Here is a 22,703-nt window from a genome sequence, read left to right as displayed (position 1 = left end):
AGAGGTCTGAAGACAACATCCTGGCTGCAGAGAGCTTAGGTTCTACCCAGACCATACACAAAGGAGGGGAAGGGGGATGGCAGGAAAGCAGGGTAACTTAAGGAGAGGGCAGCATACATCTTGGGAGTAGTAGGAAAGTGGAAGGGACAGCAGTGCCCCAGATCTCCCCTTCCCAGTCTGACCCCTTCAGGGCCAGGTGGCCTTGCCAGCACATCTCACCTTCCCCAGGACTCACCATCAGGGCAATGTGGTTCCGGCACCGGATGGCCTTATGAAGAGCTGTCATTCCCTCCCGAGTCCTGAAATCCAGATGGGCTCCTCCATTCTTCAGCGCTTTGATCACCTCGGCACTGTGCTCCAGCTGGGCTGCCATTGTCAGAGGGCATTCTGAAGTACCCACCCACCCAGGAAAGAGAAGAGGAACGTCTGAGAAACATAATGAAATACCTTTCTCCTCAGTTCCCTCTAGCTGACCACAGGTGTCTCCTGGGCAGTTCGGTAGAAGTCCCCATGCCCATTCCTTCACCCCAATGGTATCTAGTAGTTGGTCGCATCACTTTCCTTTTTAATGAGCTGTCTCCCTTCGAGTTCAGTCATATTCCCTCATCCCAGCTCTGCATGACGCTATATATCCCCTTCTTCTCCAGGGAGATAGCAAAGGGACCCTTCACCGCCTCTCCCAGCCCAGCTGCAGACAGCAGCAGCTGCACTGTTTCAAGATCCCTTGACTGTAGGAAGCTGAACTAGGCGCTGACTTAAAACTCATCATCAGTTTCTGGACCCAAACACCCACATTTTGGTGAGCCTGGGAGTCCTGAGCAGCAGAAAGGGGAAGAGAAGGGCTGGAAGTGGGAGGGTGAAGCAGGAGTGAGGAGCAGTTACAGGGTTGGCTGGAATGTTGCAGGATGGAGGATACCTACCGCATCCATTATAGCAAAAGGGATAACAGGATATAGGGAGGAAATAGATTCTCTCTCCTATGGTTTTAAGACACTTAACACAATGTGCATAGGGGTATTTGGTTTTTTGTGATGTAGTCCCAGCTATATACCAGTGGGAAGTGGTGCATGGGTGCGACCACATCAAAAAGGCCAAATCAGAACATGACAATCAGCATCCACAGATACTAGATAATGTTTTCACCATACTCATAGATTCCAAGATTTGTTGTATTAATGTAGATGGAATATATGGGCCCAAAGAGAAAAAGATGTTAACAACCCTGTTACTGCCCAAAGTTCGAGGTTTAGCATATAGAAACTTCAGCCTGCTTAGTACCATGGCAAGCACAACTTTAAACATCTTTTTTAAACTTTTTATTAAAGATACAGAAAAAGAAGGAAAAACATTAAAACATATGAAATGTAAAGTTATTAAATAAGGCTTTTGTTTTAACAACATCTTTTGTTCCCACTGGCTGGGCGAAGTGTTTAAAAGGAACACACACACATACACCCCGAATCTGACAGTCATTCAGGTGATGTTGGTAGTCCATCACTGACGATGATGATATTGTTTCAGTTCTCATCTATGGCTACGCATATGACTCTGAAGTCCGAACCCTGATGCACAGAGTCGGCCGCACTGAGGGCATGGGAAGTCTATATCTATGATGTTTGATGATGCAGTTCTGTGGTGCCTTTCACATGCAGCGTAGAGATGATTTCCTCGATCCTGCTCAAACCTGTGGCATGCTGATCTTGTCAGAGACTGTCAAGTGAGTCCTGTTCTGAGCCATTTGCTACAGTTCTTTAAGATTAATGCCAGCCCACTGTATGCCAGCTCTTCAGGTTATCTTTGAAGCGCTTATACTGATGACCCTTCTTTCTTTTGCCCTTCCTCAGCTCCCCATACAAGATCTGTTTTGGGAGATGGTGGTCTTCTGTACTGATAACATGTTCGGTCCACCTAAGTTGTGCTCTCAGTAGCATTTCCTCAATTCTGGTTGTGTTTGCTCTTTCAAGGATCTTAATATTGATCACTCTATCCTGCCAGCAAATGGTCATTATTGAGCAGAGGAAATTGCACAAGCTGTTTAATGCGCTGTCTATAAAGAGTCCATGTCTCAGATCCATACAGAGAGATGTTAGAACCACTGCACTGTAGATCTTCAATTTGGTGGAGAGACGAATGTTGTGTTGGCTAGGGACTTTTGTTCGGAGTCGGCCAAGGGCCTGGCTGGCTTTACTAATTCTTGAGGAAATTTCCTTATCAAGGGAATCATCACTCAAGATGGTGCTGTCCAAATACTTGAACTGATCCACATTTTTCAGCTGTGTGCCTTGGATGAAGATGGCTGGTACTGGGGCACTGGAATGATATGCTAGTTGTAAAAAGACCTGTGTCTTTCCAAGAGTGATAGTGAGGCCAAACAGCAGGGATGCTTCAGATGGTATTAAAGATGGTAATAACCATCTTCCTTGGGGAAAAGAGAAGAATTAGTTGAGATTCATAGATTCATAGACTCTAGGACTGGAAGGGACCTCGAGAGGTCATTGAGTCCAGTCCCCTGCCCTCAGATGGGCTGGAGTTGCTGTCACTGCCATTGTTAAAGGCCAATCCCATTTCCTAAAGACAGAACAAGACAAAAACACACAAAAGGGAAGAGAAATGAAGAGCAAAGATAGAAAACACAGTTTCTGTCTTTGGCGTTGACTCTCACTCACAACAAACTCACTGCTGGAGAAACTCAGGCCAAGCACATGATTCTATCAGCCACTCCAAGACCCGGCAAACTTTTCCCACTATCAGGCTGTTTAGGGCACTGCATCTGGCTGCCTCTTTCTGGTTACAGGCTTACTGCAGTGTTGCAAACTATACAGAAGGCAAAAGGGGAGGAATAGGAAAAAGAAAAATAAGGTGGGGAAAGAAAACACACAATAATGTGCGGGGGAGGCAAGATGGGGGAGGAAGAGAAGACAAAGTCATGTTTGGGATTCAATCAAAGTCAGTGAAGGTGGCAATGGCATCTGGGTCTGGCCAGGTCTGATCAGGACATCTCAGGATAAGGAGGACAAAGGCTCAACAATGTAACAGTAGATCCCAGGGCCCCAGGAGACTGTGGGAGTGGCAGCCATGAAGCTCACTCCTTCCTGTTCTCCCAACTTTTAGTTAGCCAGAGTTGCAGTTGTTTCTCTTCTTGATTTTGATTGACTCCAAAGTCTTTTCTCTTAGGACTCCAAAGGGAGTGATGGGAAGAATAGCCCATCCCCTCATTATTTTGTTCACCAATTATATCTAATTTCTGATACACCAATTTTGGTTCATTAATTTTCAGTTACACACTTTTCTTGTTTACCAGGCATCACCTTAACACAGTCCTTTAGTTATTTCAGTAGGCCTTTTTCATTTGTACTAATTCATTCTTTTCTGTCTCCTTTTTACACTTTTTCCTCATCAACGTTTGTTGTTATAGATTATTGTGACATTTTGTGAACTTTCACTCACTGTTTACAATTGAGATTACAGTTGTGATAATTGGGCCTACAAATTTACCCTGACAGCACCAGTTAGTTAATCTTTTATTTTTTAAGTATTTCTTTGCATAAGTTTTTACGTGTTGGAGTATTTTCACTGTATGAAGTGTTATGTGCATAAAACTATATGTACTGAGCTATTTTCAGCCCATAAAGGTTTATGGGCATCTTCTTCCCGTATCCTTGTCACAAACTAGATGTTTTACCAGAACTATGGACAAGTGATGGCTCTTTCCATCGCTGCAGCGAGGTTCTCCTTCATACAGGTCTCCCCAAAGAGTCAGCAAACGAGCAGGTGGTCCATGGTCTGCACTGCACTCACATATATTCGTGTCATTAGAGTAGCCCCATTTGATCATATTAGTCTTTGATCTACCAGTTTGCTTGCACAGGTGGTGCTCGCATCGACCAGTCGGTGTGGTCCCCTCTGGGAAGGTCTTTCTCGGGTTCCACATCTATTTCAGTGCGTCCGACTGCACATAGTCTTTCCTTCCGTAACCTCAGTTGTGCCTTGCCAGCTTTCGTATCCAAAGGCATAATACTGGTTATAAAACTCTTTCACGATTTAAGGAGTTTGATTACTCCTATATGACCATATAATGGATGCCTTGGATCTTCCATCTGCCATGATCTTTCCCTTTGGCTTGCTACCTTCCTCCTGAGATCAAGTGGTGCAATGCCAGCCAGTAAGTACAGGTTATCCTTTGGTGTTGGCTTTAGATATCCAGTTATTCCAGGACAACTGTTGGTTAGAACAGACTCTAGTTTCTTAGCATGGACAGACTGTTTCCATATTGGATATGCATACTTTGCTAAGGAGTAGCACAAGGCAATAGCAGTGGTTCGCAAAGTAACTGAGGTGATCAATTTTCAGAGAATGTTGTTGATGGGTGCTAACTTTCCCTTTTATCTTCTCTACATGTACTTTGAGGAAAAGTGTCCAGTCCAATGTCACCCCCAGGTAGACGGGGTTTGGGTGATCAGCCAGTGGGATTCCATCCCAGGTGACGTTTAGTTTCCGCTTGGCTTCTCGTTGGTGTAGGTGAAAGGCCGTCACCTATGTCTTGTTGACGCGAAGCTGGTTCTTCTAATTCTCTATCGCCTCTCACCTCATATCGAACAGCATCTAATACCGAACATGCTAGATTTAGATCAGGCAAGTCCTGTACTGGCCAAATATTAAATATCACTCAGCACAGAGAAGATGGACTTGAGAGAGGGATGATAACAGGCACTATGTTCATAGATCGATCAGTGGCATACAATACAGTCAACCACCAAAACTTGCTTGGCAAAGTCTACAATATGACACACAATGACTGCCTAGTGCAGCTCATCCAATCTCTTCTGGAGAACAGATGTTTTTTCGTAAAACTGTGCAAAAAACAGACCCACTGGAGACAACAATGAAATGACCTCCCACAGGGCAGTGTGTTGGAACCAATCCTCTTCAACAGATATACCAATCACCAGCCCATACAGAGCAATACGCGGAGCTTTATGTTTGCTGATGATCTATGCATTACGTCACAGGAGAAGGATTTTGCTGCTCTCGAGAACAGATGACATACACTGAGCAACCTCTCAATTTATTACAATAAGAACCTGCTTTGTGCTAACCCGACCAAGACACAGGTGACGGCCTTTATGGGCATAATTCCACATGTGATAAAAAACCTTCTGTTTATAACATCACATGCCCCAAAACAACTCAGAAGTATCGTATGGACTGGGTCTGCTGAGCTTATACGGTGTGTAGTTTCCTTTGAGGATTTGAGAAGCATCACATGACTTAGTCAGAAGGGAGGGGGATGTAGAGCAGGGACCCTACTCTTGATTAGCTAGAGAAGAACTCGGACCATCAGGACACATATTGTGTTGAAGTTCAAAATTTTCAGGAGTCAATTCTCCTAGAAAATCTCCCTTCTCCAGCCAACTGGAATGTATATTTTTTTCCTGTGAAGAGGACAGTAGGTCCAAAATGATCCTTGTATAACACTTTCCATGTAAAAGTTGTTCACAGGTAGATTATTCTCTAGCAAGAAGGGGGACTCATTTTACGGGCTTTGATGCTGAAAATATTATCCATCGGCATGCTTTTCTCTCTGTCAGCTTTGATGATGGAGACACATTGCTATTTTTTTAATGTTAATTATGACAATATTAGGACTGTCAAGCGATTTAAAAAATCGCGATTAATCGCACAATTTAAAAAAATCATGATTAATCGTGATAATACTAGAATACCATTTATTTAAATATTTTTGGATGTTTTCTACATTTTCAAATATATTGATTTCAATTACAACACAGTACAGTGCTCACTTTATATTTATTTTTATTAGATGTATTTGCACTATAAAAACAAAAGAAATAGTATTTTCCAATTCACCTAACACAAGTATTGTAATGCAATCTCTTTATCATGAAAGTTGAACTTACAAATGTAGAATTTATGTACAAAAAATAACTGCATTCAAAAATAAAACAATTTAAAACTTTAGAGCCTACACGTCCACTCAGTCCTACTTCAGCCAATCAATCACTCAGACAAACAAGTTTGGTTACAATTTGCAGGAGATAATGCTGCCCACGTCTTGTTTACAATGTCACCTGAAAGTGAGAACAGGCGTTCACATGGCACTGTTGTAACCGGCATCGCAAGATATTTACATGCCAGATGTGCTAAAGATTCATATGTCCCTTCATGCTTCAACCACCATTCCCGAGCACATGTGTCCATGCCGATGTCGGGTTCTGCTCAATAATGATCCAAAGCAGAGTGGACCAATGCATGCTCATTTTCATCATCTGAGTCAGAAGCCACCAGCAGAAGGTTGATTTTAGTTTTTGGTGGTTCGAGTTCTGTAGTTTCCACATCTGAGTGTTGCTCTTTTAAGACTTCTGAAAGCATGCTCCACACCTCATCGCTCTCATTTTGGACAGCACTTCAGATTCAAGTGGTGAAGCTATTTTTAGAAATCTCACATTGGTACCTTCTTTACATTTTGTGAAATCTGCAGTGAAAGTGTTCTTAAAACAAATGTGCTGGTTCATCATCCAAGACTGCTATAACATGAAATATATGGCAAAATGTGGGTGAAACAGAACAGGAGACATACAATTCTCCCCCAAGGAGTTCAATCACAAATTTAATTAACACATTTTTTTTTAACGAGCATCATCAGCATGGAAGCATGTCCTCTGGAATGATGGCCGAAGCATGAAGGTGCATACGAATGTTTAGCATATCTGGCACATAAATACCTTGCAACACCGGCTACAAAAGTGCCATGCTAATATCTGTCCTCTTTTTCAGGTGACATTGTAAATAAAAAACAGGAAGCAGTATCTCCCGTAAATGTAACCAAACGTGTTTGTCTTAGCGATTGGCTGAACAAGAAGTAGGACTTGGTGGACTTGTAGGCTCTAAAGTTTTACTTTGTTTTGAGTGCAGTTATGTAACAAAAAAAATCTACATTTGTAAGTTATGCTTTCATGATAAATAGATTACACTACAGTACTTATATGAGGTGAATTGAAAAATACTATTTCTTTTATCATTTTTACAGGGCATATATAATAAATATAAAGTGAGCACTGTACACTTTCTATTCTGTGTTGAAATCAATATATTTGAAAATGTAGAAAAACATCCAAAAATATTTAATACATTTTAATTGGTATTCTATTGTTTAACAGTGCGATAAATCACGATTAATTTTTAATGGCGATTAATTTTTTTGAGTTAATCACGTGAGTTAACTGTGATTAATTGACAGCCCTAGAAAATATATTTTTGTTTGAAAACTAGCATTCTTCTAAGCCCTCCTCCATACCAACTCTGCTGTGATGCACAGAAGAAATCCACCAACTAACAATGGCAGCTTGAATATCAGTTGGGGAGAGCTGACATTTATTTATTTAAACTTGCAAAGGATTTAGAACCATCAAGTTGAGCACGCAGCTAACGAGAGGCCTCAATACTGCTACCCTATCATCCTTTCTTTCCCCCAACCCTCTTCCTGTTTGTCACATTCATTTGTTACATCTTTTCTTTAGATTGCACGTTCTTTGCAGGCAGCCCCTACTACTACTTGTATATCTATATAGCACCCAGAACAACCATACCCCACTCCTAACGGGGTACTGAGGGAGCTACCCCGGTGTTAATAAAACATGACTGTTTCAAGACTATGCTGAAAATTATTTACCAAGGGATTCCCAAGGTCTGGCTTTACTCAGCTTTCAATATATATAGTGCAACACAGAAAATATCAGAGACACTTCAAAATGCAGCAGAAACTATTTTATAATCTCTCCTACTGGAATGAATATGTTCAATTTCATTCATATTATCAGAAGGGAAAAATCCACTTCCCCTTGAGAGTTAACTTTAGCATTTAGAAAATATGAAGCTGTTTTTCCAAGTTACAAGCATAGATTCATAAATCATAAGGCCAGAGGGGACCTGGCCCGAGGACTTCCCTAAATTAATTCAAGATGATAAATCAGCCTTGACTTGGAAGCCTGGTTGCAACCTCACTAAAGAGAGACAAGAGACTTCCTATAATGCGCCCGTAGCTTTTGCCATTGTCATAGGAAGAATCTGTCCCTGACATGCACAGCCTACAAGCAACACATGACATCAGTATCTCTGTAGTTGTGGCTGAAACTACTACACAGCCATAGGCGCTGACTCTGTGGGTGTTCCAGGGCTGGAGCACCCAGGGGGAAAAATTAGTGGGTGCTCTGCACCCACCGGCAGCCAAGATCTCCTCCCGCCCATGCCCCACCTCCTCCTCTACCTCCTCCCCTGAGCATGCCGCGTCCCCACCCCTCCGCCTACCTGCTGTTTGGTGGCATGCTGGGAGGGAGGAGGAGGAGTGGGAACATGGCGCGCTCAGGGGAGGAAGCAGGGAAGAGGCGGTGCCGGGACAGGGATTTGGGTAAGGAGTCGGAATAGGGGCAGGAGGGGGTGGAGTTGGGGTGGGGACTTTGGGGAAGGGGTTGGAATGGGGGCGGGGCGGGGGCAAGAGGGGGCGGGGCAGGGGTCGAGTTGGGGTGGGGCCAGGGGCAGAGGGGGGTCAAGCACCCACCGGCGGGAGCAGAAGTCGGCGCCTATGTACACAGCGCCATGTCACGTATGACAACCAATGCAGCATACACTTTTGGTTGAGTGCAAATGAATTGTTCATAATTCACCCGACACATTGAAGTGAGTTCAATAGGTGTCGCTGATTTGTCAGCCAAAGGTTCCAAGTAACTAGATTAAAAGATTTTAAGGGACCATTTGGATCGTCTAGTCCAGCGGTTCTCAAACTGTGGGTCGGGACCCCAAAGTGGGTCGCAATCCCATTTGAATGGGGTCGCCAGGGCTGGCATTAGGCTTTTTGGGGCTGGGGCCAAAGCTGAAGCCTGAGCCCCACTGCCCAGGGCTGAAGCTGAAGCCCGACCCCACCACCTGGGGCCAAAGCCCAAGGACTTCAGCCCTGGGCGGCGGGACTTGGACTTCGGCTCTGGCTGCCCTGCCTGGGGCAGCGGGGCTCAGGCTTTGTCTTTGGCCCCCCGCCCAGGGCAGCAGGGCTCAAGCGAGTTCAGCCTTTGGTCCCCCCTCTAGGGGTCGTGTAGTAATATTTGTTGTCAGAAGGGAATCGTGGTGCAAAGAAATGTGAGAACCCCTGTTCTATTCCATCTAATTCTGCAGAACATAGACCACAGAATTTCACCAAGTGGTTCCTTCATCAAGGCCATAACTTCTGGTTGAGCTAAAGCATAGCTCTTAGAAAGACATCCAACCTGGATTTAAAGATTCCAAGTAACAGAGTCCACCACATCCCTATGTAAATTATTCCAGTGGTTAATGAACCAATATGCATTTCTCTCCTGAGTGCTCCATGCCAGGCTCCTGCAGACTGTAGGCAATGGTGGGGGGAAGAGGGAATGTGCTATGGCTGGCAAGGAGTGTGGGGCACAGCTGACCAGCAGTACCAGAGAACTTGCTGGAGGAGGGGACTACCTTGCAGATTTCCACACTCTCCTGTGACAGAGCTTAGGTGTGCAGCAGAGCACCTACCCACTACCACAGCTTCTTCAGTCTTTGCCACATTTACCTTTGCCCTGGAAGTAGCTGTTACTTGCCCCCACATTATGTAAGAGACCCTGACTAGCACCGCCCAATACTGTCCAGCAGCCTTTATAATTTCAGTATGAATAAAACTGCCTTCACTCGTTCTCTCCCTGCACCCTGCTGGCCACAGTACAATGCATTCACCACTGGTTCATTTTTCTCCATCCCAGCCTACAACAGAGACTTGGATCTAATTTTTGATTAATGGCAGTATCTTAAACATGATTAATATTACTCTTGAAAACAACCTGTTGCACAACCCAGTCTAAAAATCTAGTATTGGTTTCAATTTGTGATGTAATGGGATTTCATCAGGCAGATAGAGGGACATAAATAAAATAGACATTTTGCAATAAATTTTAAAATAAGCTCTTTAAAGGCTTTTTAAATAAAGAAAAATTATTCCATTTACGCCTGTTTTTCAGAACCTGTCCTGGTTGTCAGTGGGACTAACTGGACATTTAAAAACAGTTATATGGTGGAAGGGTGTCAAAAATCAGCCTTATAACTAGCCCCTACCACAGCTTGTCTTCATAGCGTTGCCCCTGACTCTGTTCCCTTTCACACACACAACTGCTAGCCTTGAGTGATGTGGTGCATTTCCCTCAAGTTGGCTGGCCTGCCAGGAGGTAGAGGCTGAAGCTTGCATAGCACAACTCGTCAGCTGCAGCATGACCACCCTGCCAAGTGGACAGACACCGCTCGAGTACTGCGAATCCTTCCCAGAATTCCCCATGTGCACTCAGCAATGACAGACGAGTTCTCCCACAGAATTCGTAGAGTAGCTCAGCTTGCTGCAGCTCTAAGAACCCTGGGATATGCCCCCAAGGTCTTAGTGCCTCACCTGAGTGAGTGAGTGCAGCCCTGATCTGGACCCAGCAGCTGGAATGTCATTTCACAGTGCAGCTGCTGTCACCCAGGGTAGCCTAACTTGAGTGTAAGTAACAGCATTTAACTTTGCAGTGAAGACGCACCCCGGGGTAAAGTAGTCAGTCCTGACTCTGGAGAGACTATTGCCCCTTCATGATACATTGACAGAGCAAAGAGGGCCGAGAGAGCTCCCGACCATCCCCAAGGCTTGCGGGAGCAGCTTAAGAGGACTCAACAAAAGCTGGAGGAGGGAAGATTATTTAGCAGTTTGTAGGTATGGAACAAGAGTTAGCCTGGGTTCAGGTGGAGGCTGAGAAAGAGAAACAGCAATGCTCAATCCTGGAGCGAGAATTGACCAATTAGAGGGGGCCTGGCTACACCTGGGGCTATAATGTCCTGTCAGGGGCAGGAAGGAGGGAGTCATTAGGACAGGCTGTGCCTGAAGAGAGCAGCAACAGAGTAGAACTAATTCCTATGGTGGGGTCCTGGAGCTCAGCAAGGCAGCCCTGGGACCAGTGCTATAGAAGGAGAAGGGAGCTAGCTGAGAAGGGGGAGCTGAGCAGCTCTTTGTGTTTGGTTTGTTTATGTTCGAAAAACATAAACCTATTTAAAGGAGACTGGGCGAGGCAGTGCGTGTCGGGAAGCTGGGGAGAAGCCTTGACGTGTGACAGAGTCCAGGACAGCTCCTATGAATTCCACCCTCGGACTTGGAGCAAACACAAGGCCTTCTCCAGATTTAGACTTGGCCCTACAGACGGGAAAAAAGGCAAATGCTGTCTGAAGGACCCGCTGGATCCCTTAGGGAAATGGTGCTTTTGGAAACTAGTTATCAAAGTACGGATCTATGGGGATGCCTTGTCACCTCAGGTGTGTAGCACCCAATGCCAAGCAGCAACTACCTGTTCACTGTAGAGAGGTGTTCAGCTACGTGCTCTTTTATATCTCCAACAGTGACATCACTGGATGAAATTTCCAGGAGATCATTCAGTGTACAAAACATTTGAAAATTTTTGTTAACTTGTTATTGCCAAAGATCCAGTTTTTTAGTAAAGGCATGAATTTTGTCGTTGAGTTTGAGAATGTTTGTTTCTCTTCCTTGTAGTGACTCATTCAATGAATTTAAACACCAAAATATTTGCTAGATATGAGAGTGCTGCCAACCATTTGATGTCACTTAAATGCTTCCTCAGGGTAGAATCCACTTCAATCAGAAACAAATGCACCTAATCTCTGAATTTAAAGAGCCGGGTTAGAACTCTTCCCCGCGACAGCCGGTGAGCCTCTGTGTGTAGTAAAAAGTGCTGATTCTCCAATACCATTTCTCCACAGAGACTGTTAAAAAGTCAGGAATTCAGCAGCTTTGCTTTAATAAAATTAACGATTGCTACAGCTTGACTCAAAATTGATTTAACATAAGGATCCACGTTCCTGCCAGCCAGAGGTTCCCTGTGGATCATGCAGTGTGTCCATTGAGCTTCTGGGGCCACTTCTTTAAGTCTGCCAACAAGCCCACCCTTGGTACCAGACATAGCGATCTGCACTGATGCTGCGAAAGCTACACAGCTGTTCCAGTTAATGTGTTCCCCCATTATAAAGGTGTGAAGGATCTTAAATATTTCCTCTCCCCTCATATATGTTGGCAGTGCTTTGCAGAAAAGAAAGTCTTCTGTTTCCCAAATGTAGCGAATGTAGATCAGTAACTGTGCTGCTCCTGAAACATTGGTGGATTCATCAATATGTAAAGAACTTGCTCTTTTTAACCCTTTCCACCACGTGCTGTTGCATGTCATTGGACATAGTCTCAATACAACAACTCACTGTATCGTTTGATAATGTAATAGAGCTCATATGAGCAGCAGCATCTTTGCCAATCAATAATCTCACACATTTGTTTAGCTGTGGGAAGAATGAGAGATTCAGCAATGTTGTGAGGCTTTTTTGCCTGGAGATTAAAAGTGAAACAGCATAAGACACCTCCAGGGTTTTGTAAAAAGCAACAGAGAGTCCTGTGGCACCTTTAAGACTAACAGATGTATTGGAGCATAAGCTTTCGTGGGTGAATGCCCACTTCGTCGGATGCATTCACACAGGGTTTTGGCAGTCATGGTTTCTCATTTATGTATAACAGTTTTTGTTGCTCAAGTTCATGAAGTTTTCTTTCCAAAAATTCCACAGACATCTCCACATGTGTAGGGTGTTTTGTTTGTAAATGTCACCGGAGTTTATTTGGTTTTAGGCTGTTATTGACCAAAACTTCACTGCACAGAACACACTGGGGACTTGGATTGTCTTCTGAGCCAGTGTAAATAAACCCAAATGCCAAATAAGAACTGCAGTATTTGGGGGGTGGGGTGAAAGGGGGGGTTGGGTTGTTTTACTGCAGTTATGACTCCTGTTCTCCACCATCTAGGTTGGCTTCAGCTCCCCTCTTCATGCCACGTACAACGATCAATTGTTTTAACAAAATTAATTTGCTTATTTCAGAAATTACAATACTGTATATTTTTTATTTTTGCTACCTATTTTTTCCTGCTGTTAGAGTGAAGGCTGTCCAACTTCAACAATACACTACAAAGGTGATAGACCACATTCCATGACAACAAGGCTGTTGCTTAGGGAAGTGACAAAATCAATATGGCCTTGTTGTCATGGAATACCTAGCTGTGAAGGCAGAGCGGAGGGCAGAGGCTGCTGCCCAGGTGCCTAGCTCTGAAAACAGCACCGCCCGCCAGCAGCATCGGAGGAGTAAGGGTGGCAGGGTATGGTATTGCCACCCTTACTTCTCTGCTGCTGCTGCTGCCGGCAATGCTGCCTTCACAGCAGGCTGCTCAGCCAGCAGCAACCAATTTTGCAACCCCCCTATAATAGTCTTATGACCCCCTTTGGGGTCGAGACCCCCCTCAGTTTGAGAAACGCTGTTCTAATGGGCAAAAAAAATGTGCTTTTGCTTGCAGATAGCTTATACCAATGGTTCTCAATCAGGGATACACGTATCTCTGGGGGTACACAGAGGTCTTCCAGGGAGTACATCAACCCATCTATATATCTGCCTAGTTTTGCAATAGGCTGCATAAAAAGCACTAGCAAAGTCAGTACAAACTAAAATTTCATAGAGACAATGACTTGTTTATAGTGCTCTATATACTCTACACTGAAATGTAAGTACAATATTTATATTCCAATTGATAAAAATGAGAAAGTAAGCAATTTTTCAGTACTAGTGTGCTGTGACACTTTTGCATTTTTAGGTCTGATTGTGTAAGCAAGTAGTTTTCATGTGAGGTGAAACTTGGGGGTATGCAAGACAAATCAGACTCCTGAAAGGGGTACAGTTGTCAGGAAAGATTGAGAGACAATGGCTTATACCAATTTCCTAAACTAAATAAGCTAGCTACTAGCAAAAACACATTTTTGCTGGATAACTGGATCTATACTAGGGCTTTTGCTGGTATAAAAATATTGTTTAAAATAAAAAAATCACATCCCTAACTGACATTATATCAGCAAATGTTTCTGTCTTAGACCTGCATTGAGACAGCACAATGCTTAGCCAAGGTCAACTCCTGGATGAAGAACAGCTGGTTGAAGCTGAACGCAAAGGCAGAGGTGATGCTGCCAACAAGGAAGGAACCTTGAGGAGTTTGCAGTACCTATGCAATCTCCTTTGGTTCCATGTTCATGCCAGCAATTGGTCAATTCGTTCCATACGTTAGGAGGCTCCTGGATTCCTTGCTGACACAGAGCTCTCACATAGCAGCATACACAAGTGACGCTTTCTACCATCTTTGGTTGGCTAGGGCCTCCATCCCATCCTGGCAGATGGATGACTTGGCCTCAGTTATGCACCCTTTGTCACTTCCCATGTGAACTACAACAATGCAATCTACTTGGGCATGAAACCATCAGCTCTTAAGAAATTCTAACTAGTACAAAAGACTCCAGTGTATCTCCTCAGCAATCCAGGCTACCATGAGCATGTCACACTTGTTCTCCTTTCTCTACTCTGGCATAGAATATCAAATCAAGTTCCTGGTCTCAGTCTTTATCCTCAAGTGCTCAATGGTCTTTGCCCAGAAGACCTAAAGATCGATTAACACTCCAAAATGAGGACTGTGGTTGAGAACTCTACTCCTTAGGAGCAATGGAACTGTTCACTCTTGTTATGAATCTGGTTTGTGCAGGAGACAGAATTTTCTTGGGATCTGGTTCCAGATTATGGAATAAACTAAGGACCATTCCACACCTCATCTCCTTCCTCTCCAAGGCACACTTATTTGACCTGCCTTCTCTAAAATAAACACAGAACAGCATGGACATATAATAATATTTCTATTTTAAACCCTATCACCACAAAACACTAAACTGCACACACTAATTTTCTCTTGGGGAGGGGATGACAGAAAAAAGAACCACACATTACAGACATCAGTCACATTACTTCATGCACTACTGGAAAGTACTCAGACTATGAAGGAGTATAAGAATGGGGAATAGAAAGGAGAACAGAACATCCTGAGGGAAATAATTATCTCTCACCAACATTGCCTGGTAATATTATTTTATAGCACCCTCAAGTACAGATAAAAATGCCCACAGAGCTTACAATCTAGTTTCAGCTATGACATGATGAAACTGAGTAACAAAACCATACATAGGCGATAGGAAGAACGGACATGAGTTACACAATAAGGTTATATAGTTACTCAGTTAAAATAGTTGTGCATTATGTAAAGTTGTTTTTTTAATTGGATATATAAACTAAATATCAATGTTGACCCACCTCTTGTAATTATCAACTGTGAGCTGCAGCAACGCTGAACTGCAACATCACTGATAAGCGGGGCCCTACCAAATTCAGGGTCTATTTTGCTCAATTTCACAGTCATATGATTTAAAAAATCATAAATTTCATGATTTCAGCTATTTAAATCTGAAATTTCATGTTGCTGGAATTATAGGCATCCTGACCCAAAAAGAGTTGGGGGGGACGTAGGAGAGGTTGCGGTACTGCTACCCGTACTACTTTGCTGCTGCAGGTGGTGGCGCTGCCTTCAGAGCTTGGCAGCTGGAGAGCGGTGGCTGCTGGCCAGAAGCCCAAGTTTGAAGGCAGATCCGCCGCCAGCCGCAGCGCAGAAGTAAAGGTGGCCTGGTATGGTATTGCCACCTGTACTTCTGCGCTGCTGCCTGCAGAGCTGGGCCCTCAGTCAGCAGCCACCACGCTCTGGCCACCCAGCTCTGAAGGCAGCAACGGAAGTAAGGGTCGCATGGTATGCTATTGCCACCCTTATTTCTGCACTGCTGCTGGTGGGGTGCTGCCTTCAAAGGTGGGTGCCTGACCAACTGCAGCCACTCTCCAGATGCCCAGCTCTGAAGACAGTGTGACCCCCCCCCCCTGCAACTCCCTTTTGGGTCAGGAGCCCCACTTCAAGAAACAGTGGTCTCCCCCATGAAATCTGTATAGAATAGGATAAAAGCACACAAAAGACCAGATTTCACGGGGGGAGGGGGAGAGAGACCAGATTTCACGGTTCATAACGTGCTTTTCATGGCCGTGAATTTGGTAGGGCCCTACCAAGAAGTGTGTCTTCCTTCCTCAAATGTCCTTTTTTGACATGTTTATCAAGAGGTCTAGATCTAGATGTCCGTTCTGATCTTGCCTTCTCACTGGGACTTGTCTGCACACACAAGTTGTCTACATGAGAAAGTTGCCGCAGAATAACTTGAATTGACTCTGAAACAGATATAGTTGAACTGGTGCCAAAGACTGTGTGGACACACTTATTCTGATATGAGTGACTCTATTTGGTCAATTTGACCAGAACTGAAATCAGCCATTCTTATTCTGAAATAAGAGTATCTACACAGTATCTTGTACAGGTTTAACTATGTTGGCAAGTTATACCAGTGCAACTTTACTGCATAGACAAGCTCTAAAGGTGTGATGTTAAATTGATGCAACTCTGAGTGTAGACACTCTTGTGTTAGTTTAAACCTGGCTTACATTGATTTAGCTTGCCTGTTGTAAGACTGTCTGCACACAAAGTGCATTGGTTTCACTATACTGATTTAACATCACACTTTCAGTAAAACTGGTGCAAGTTTGTGTGCACCCAGGCACGAGACTATTAGGTACATCTACACTGGAATAAAAGACCTGCAGAATGGACGCAGCTGGCCCGAGTCAGCTGACTTGGCCTCACAGGACTCAGGCTGCAGGGCTGAAAATTGCAGTGCAGACATTTGGATTCAGAGTGGAGCCTGAGCTTTAGGACCCTCCCCCCTCACGGGATCCCAAAGCTCAGGCTCCAGCCTGAGCCCAAATGTCACAGCCCCACAGCCCACACGGCCAAGATGTAGTTCTGTCTAAATATACCACTGAAATCATATCTCTGCAATTGATGTCTCTCTTCATTCCCCTCCCCTTCCTGGCACATTTTATATATTAACTAGTCTCTCATGTAACCATTTATATTGTAAACTCTTCCGGGCAGAGACTGTGACGCTGGCAGACTAGATGCCAGCTCATGCCAAAGTCCCAGTGTCTAAACTGACAAATACACGTCTGGAACCAGGCGGGCTCACCTGTGTGTTGGCATTGTCAAAATAGGTATCAGAATTCTAAGAATGTGCTTACACCTTTTGAACACTTGTGAGTTGCTGCCAGCATTGCTCTCACTTGTAACATCTGTATCCCACACTGACTGCGAGGAAACGTCTGAGAGGATGCATTGTGAGCCTCCGTGATGTGTAAATCATCAGACAGGAGAAAGATGTTAATTAGGGTGATGGGCTGATCTTCAACAGAAGGTGCAATGTCCTCCCCAATGGGAAAGGTCCATTGACAGTAGAGGGACTATTGTGGGCATTAAAGAGCACAAAAGATGTTTGTTATTCTGCTCCCCCACCCAAGAAGATAAGCCATGCAAGTGGATTCCTCCCATCAGCTGAGTTTGCAGCTTAGAGCTGTGACGTTGCACTCCATATGATTTTATGAAAATATGCTAATGAGTGTGAATATAATGCAACTGGAATATGCTTCATGCAAAAGGTCTCTTGTAATGTTTCATTACAAAGCTTATAATCTACTGAGTGTGGTCAACCTATTTGTATAAATGTATCATTCTTGTCTCTGAAACTAGAAATATGAAGTTAACTCTGAGGTCCTATTGTAATTATGCAAAGCGTGGGCCATTAATGGTGGTTTGGAATCTTGATGGCTCTCATTAATCAGGACAACAGACTGTAGATGGCTCTGTTTACTTGCAAGCCTTCCTGTGAGTCAGGTCGGGAAGAATGAAGGCTTGGGATCTCACAGGACATGTGACCATGTCACCTGGTACTGGAATCCATCTTAAACCTGGTGCTTTTCCATTTAGAAGGAGGGGTGGGGACCCAGATAGACAAAAGATTCCCACCTTGTGCCAAAGCTATAAAAGGGGGTGCAACAGAACAAAGGGGGCTGCAGTCATGAGAAATCCCCTAGCTACCACCTGAGCTGGAACAAGGACTGCACCGGGGAAAAGGATTGAGCCCAGACTAGAAAGGAGTCTAGTACATGAAAGAAGCTTATTGGAACATCTCTGAGGGTGAGATTTTATTTGTAATCAGTTTCTTAATGTATTAGGCTTAGACTTGAGTGTTTTTGTTTTATTTTGCTTGGTAACTTACTTTGTTCTGTCTGTTATTACTTGGAACCACTTAAATCCTAGTTTTTATATTTAATAAAAATCCCTTTTCCTGATTATTGAACCCAGAGTAAGTAATTAATTCCTAGCGGAGCAAACAAATGTGCATATCTCTCTCTCAGTGTTATAGAGGGCGGACAATTTATGAGTTTGCCCTTTATAAGCTTTCTACGGATTTATTTGGGGTTTGGACCCCATTGAGAACAGTGTATCTGGGTGATGGAGACAGGAGCACTTCTTAAGCTGTTTTCAGTTAAGTCTGCAGCTTTTGGGGGACGTGGTTCAGACCTGGGTCTGTGTTTGCAGCAGGCTAGCGTGTCTGGCTCAACAAGACAGTGTACTGAAGTCCCAAGCTGGCAGGGAAAACGGGCTCATAGACTCATAGACTTTAAGGTCAGAAGGGACCATTATGATCATCGGGTCTGACCCCCTGCATGTTGCAGGCCACAAAGCCGTCCCTACCCTTTCCCTTGACTCTGCTGTTGAAGTCCCCAAATCCTGTGGCTTAGTGACTTCAATTGGCAGAGAACCCTCCTGCTAGCGATCCCTGCCCCATGCTGCGGAGGAAGGCGAAAAACCTCCAGGGATTCTGCCAATCTACCCTGGAGGAAAATTCCTTCCCGACCCCAAATATGGCGATCAGTAAAACCCCAAGCATGTAGGCAAGAGTCTCCAGCCTGACCCTCGTTGGCCATTATACTATTTACCTACCAAGGCACGGTATTCATTTGGCTAAAATCATGTTTTTCCATTAAACCATTCCCTCCATAAACTTATCTAACTTAATCTTGAAACCAGACAGGTCCTTCGCCCCCACCGTTTCCCTCGGGAGGCTGTTCCAATATTTCACCCCTCTGACCGTCAGAAATCTTTGTCTTATTTCAAGCCTAAACTTCCCCACAGCCAGTTTATATCCGTTCAGCACATCAGCTGACAGTCCCAAGGGAGTCTCTGTGACTCAACCCGTCACAACAGCACATGGCAGAAAAGGGATATAAACCTCAAACATATGGAACTAGGTATCTCTATGCTGCTTGGACTCTGTGGGGCAAGGTTTTTCCAGGCATTGCAAGACATCCCCAGTTGCTTAGCCTGGGTTTACCCTAAAGAACATATAGAGCTTGCTGATTATAGAAGCTTCTACTACCGTTTGAAACTTAAGATAGATACACAAATGAGTTACTATGTTTACCTGCTTTAACCTTGTAAGCAGTTCTCTGGTTTCCTTTTCATATTTAATAAATGTGTATATAAATTATAGGATTGGCTACAAGCATTGTCTTTGGTGTGAGATCTAAGATGCAACTGACCTGCAGTAAATAACTGGTCCTTTGGGACTGGGAGTAACCAGAATTTTGCTGTAATTCTTGGTGTAAGGGACATCTCTCCTAAAGGTATGCTCACCGGGGTTGCAAAATAGATCAGACTACCAAGGGGACTGTCTCTGACTGAGAGGGGACATGAGAACAGTTTTCAAGTACATAAAAGGTTGTTACAAGGAGGAGGGAGAAAAATTGTTCTTCTTAACCTTGAGGACAGGACAAGCAATGGGCTTAAATAGCCGCAAGGGTGGTTTAGGTTGGACATTAGGAAAAACTTCCTAACTGTCAGGGTGGTTAAGCACTGGGATAAATTGCCCAGGGAGGTTGTGGAATCTCCATCATTGGAGGTTTTTTAAAGCAAATTAGACAAACACCTGTCAGGGATGGTCTAGATAATACTTAGTCCTGCCTCAGTTCAGGGGACTGGACTAAATGATCTCTTGAGGGCCCTTTCAGTTCTATGATTCTATGATTGTAGCAAGGCCTCTGTCCTCAGAGGATTCCAGACCTGGAACTGCCTGGATTCAAGGCATCCCAGACAGAAGTGAGGTCAACTTCAACAGTCCTCAAACCTGAGCCTTGCTATCCTGAGAGGGCTCCCAAACTGATGAACAATGATAGAACAGTGCTCAGAGAAGAAAAAGAGGAGGTAGAAGGACCCCATGGAAGAAGGGCCAGTTGCACAAAACTGAAAACAATTATGAGCCAAATCAGCTGAAAGAAAGTTTAAACAGAAAACATGAGTGACAATTTGGAACGGTTTAAAGAACATTTCATTAGAGCCCCAAAAATCCACAATCCTACAACTGAGGAAGGCTACGTGGGTTAAAAAATAATCTGACCAAGAAAAGAAATAAAAAATATTTTTTAAAAAAATATATAACAAATGGAGAAGAGGGGAAGTTGATTGTGATTAATATAAATCAGAAGCTAGGGAATGTAGAAAGCCCGTAAAGGAATCCAAAGGACACAAGGAGAAATAAATGGCCAGCAGAGTTAAGGAAAATAAAAATAAGTATTTAAAGTGTATTAGAAACAAAAGGAGTCCTAGCGATGGGACTGGTACATTGCTAGATGGAAATGGTAGAATTGTCAGTGATAATGCAGAAAAGGCAGAAGTGTTCCATAAACATTTCTGTTCTATATCTGGGGAAAAGCCACATGATGTGTTCATATCATAATGATCAAATACTTTCCATCCAGCAGCAACTCATGAGGATATTAAACAGTAACTACTGAAGCTAGATATTTTCTAAATAAGGAGATCCAGATAGCTTGCATCCAAGAGTTTTAAAAGAGCTGGCCAGTGAGCCCTCTGGATTGTTAATGTTGCTTTTCAATAAGTTGTGAACACTGGGGAAGTTCCAGAGCACTAGGGGGAAAAAATGTATGTTGTACCAATACTTAATAAAAGGGTTAATGGGATGACTGAGGTAATCATAAGCCTGTCACCTGATGTGTTTCTTAAACATATTCTTTAGTCAAGCACAAGTTATTGAGCTCAATAGGGGGTAACTGGATGAAATTTAATGGCCTCGGACATACAGAAGGTCGGACTAGCTGATCTAATGGTCCTTTCTGGCCTTAAACTCTATGAATGTGAACAATGGTCTAATGTCATAAACTTCCAAGTAATGTAATCAGCTCAGGACTCAGATTTAAAGTATGAGTGTAATGAGGAAGCAGGCTATCTCTGTACAAAAACCAGGACACTCAGTTCTGAGGCATCCCAATCAGACCTCCACCTGTTCTGAGCCCTGCACTTCCATCAAGCCCCATAGAGCTCGGTTATTATAGAAGCTTCTATTACCTTTTGAAATTTCAGACTGTAACTAATTTTTATATCTATGCTTACTGCCTTTAACCCTGTAAATAATTCTCTAGTTTCCTTTTCCTATTTAATAAATCTGCATACAGTTTGGCCTGGTCTACACTATGACTTTAATTCGGATTTAGCAGTGTTAAATCGAATTAACCCTGCACCCGTCCACACAACAAAGCCATTTATTTCTAAATAAAGGGCTCTTAAAATTGATTTCTGTACTCCACCCCGACAAGCGGAGTAGCGCCAAAATCGATATTGTCATTTCGAATTAGGGTTAGTGTGGCCGCAATTCGATGGTATTGGCCTCCGGGAGCTATCCCACAGTGCACCATTGTGACCGCTCTGGACAGCAATCTGAACTCGGATGCACTGGCCAGGTAGACAAGAAAAGCCCCACAAACATTTGAATTTTATTTCCTGTTTGCCCAGCGTGGAGCGCACAGGTGACCACAGATAGCTCATCAGCACAGGTAACCATGCAGGCCGATAATCGAAAAAGAGCACCAGCATTGACCGTACGGGAGGTACTGGATCTGATCGCTATATGGGGAGAGGATTCAGTGCTAGCAGAACTTCATTCGAAAAGACGAAATGTCAAAACTTTTGAAAAAATCTCCAAGGGCATGATGGAGAGAGGCCACAATAGGGACTCAGATCAGTGCCACGTGAAAGTCAAGGAGCTCAGACAAGCCTATCAAAAAACAAAGGAGGCAAACGGTTGCTCCGGGTCAGAGCCGTGGGCATGCCGCTTCTACGCCGAGCTGCATGCAGTTCTAGGGGGGGCCGCCACCACTACCCCACCTCTGACCGTGGATTCCAAGGTGGGGATAATCTCATCAGCTATACCTGAGGATTCTGCGGACGGAGAAGAGGAGGAGGAGGACGAGCTTGCGGAGAGCACCTAGCACTCCGTTCTCCCCAACAGCCAGGATCTTTTTCTCAGCCTGACAGAAGTACCCTCCCAAACCAGTATCCAAGACCATTACCCCATGGAAGGGACCTCAGGTGAGTTTACCTTTTAAAATATAAAACTTGTTTTAAAAGCAAGTATTTTTTAATGATTACTTTGCCCTGAGGACTTGGGATGCATTCGCGGCCAGTACAGCTACTGGAAAAGTCTGTTAACGTGTCTGGGGATGGAGCGGAAATCCTCCAGGGACATCTCCATGAAGCTCTCCTGGAGGTACTCCAAAAGCCTTGCCACAAGGTTTCTGGGCAGTGCAGCCTTATTCTGTCCTCCATGGTAGGACACTTGACCGCGCCATGCTTGCAGCAAATAATCTGGTATCATTGCATGACAAAGCCTGGCAGTGTATGGTCCCGGTGTTTGCTGGCATTCAAGCAACATCCGTTCTTTATCTTGCTGTGTAATCCTCAGGAGAGTGATATCGCTCA

General features: G+C 44.0%; 1 protein-coding gene across 15 annotated transcripts in view; it reads right to left on the bottom strand.

Moving 5' to 3' along the window:
* Positions 1 to 22,703, bottom strand: part of SHANK3 (SH3 and multiple ankyrin repeat domains 3) — a 703,681-nt gene that overhangs the window by 473,362 nt on the left and 207,616 nt on the right. For all 15 annotated transcript variants that reach the window (XR_010600169.1, XM_065589968.1, XM_065590128.1 and 12 more), the window contains one exon: positions 236 to 387. Coding sequence is in view for 14 of the 15 variants with exons in the window: in XM_065589968.1 (XP_065446040.1) it covers positions 236 to 387 (152 nt within the window). In the remaining variant the exon portion in view is untranslated. The remainder of the gene's footprint in view (positions 1 to 235; positions 388 to 22,703) is intronic.

Source organism: Chrysemys picta, chromosome 1 (assembly GCF_011386835.1).
Source record: "Chrysemys picta bellii isolate R12L10 chromosome 1, ASM1138683v2, whole genome shotgun sequence".
Lineage (NCBI taxonomy): Eukaryota > Metazoa > Chordata > Testudines > Emydidae > Chrysemys > Chrysemys picta.
This window is presented reverse-complemented; position numbering and strand designations above follow the sequence as displayed.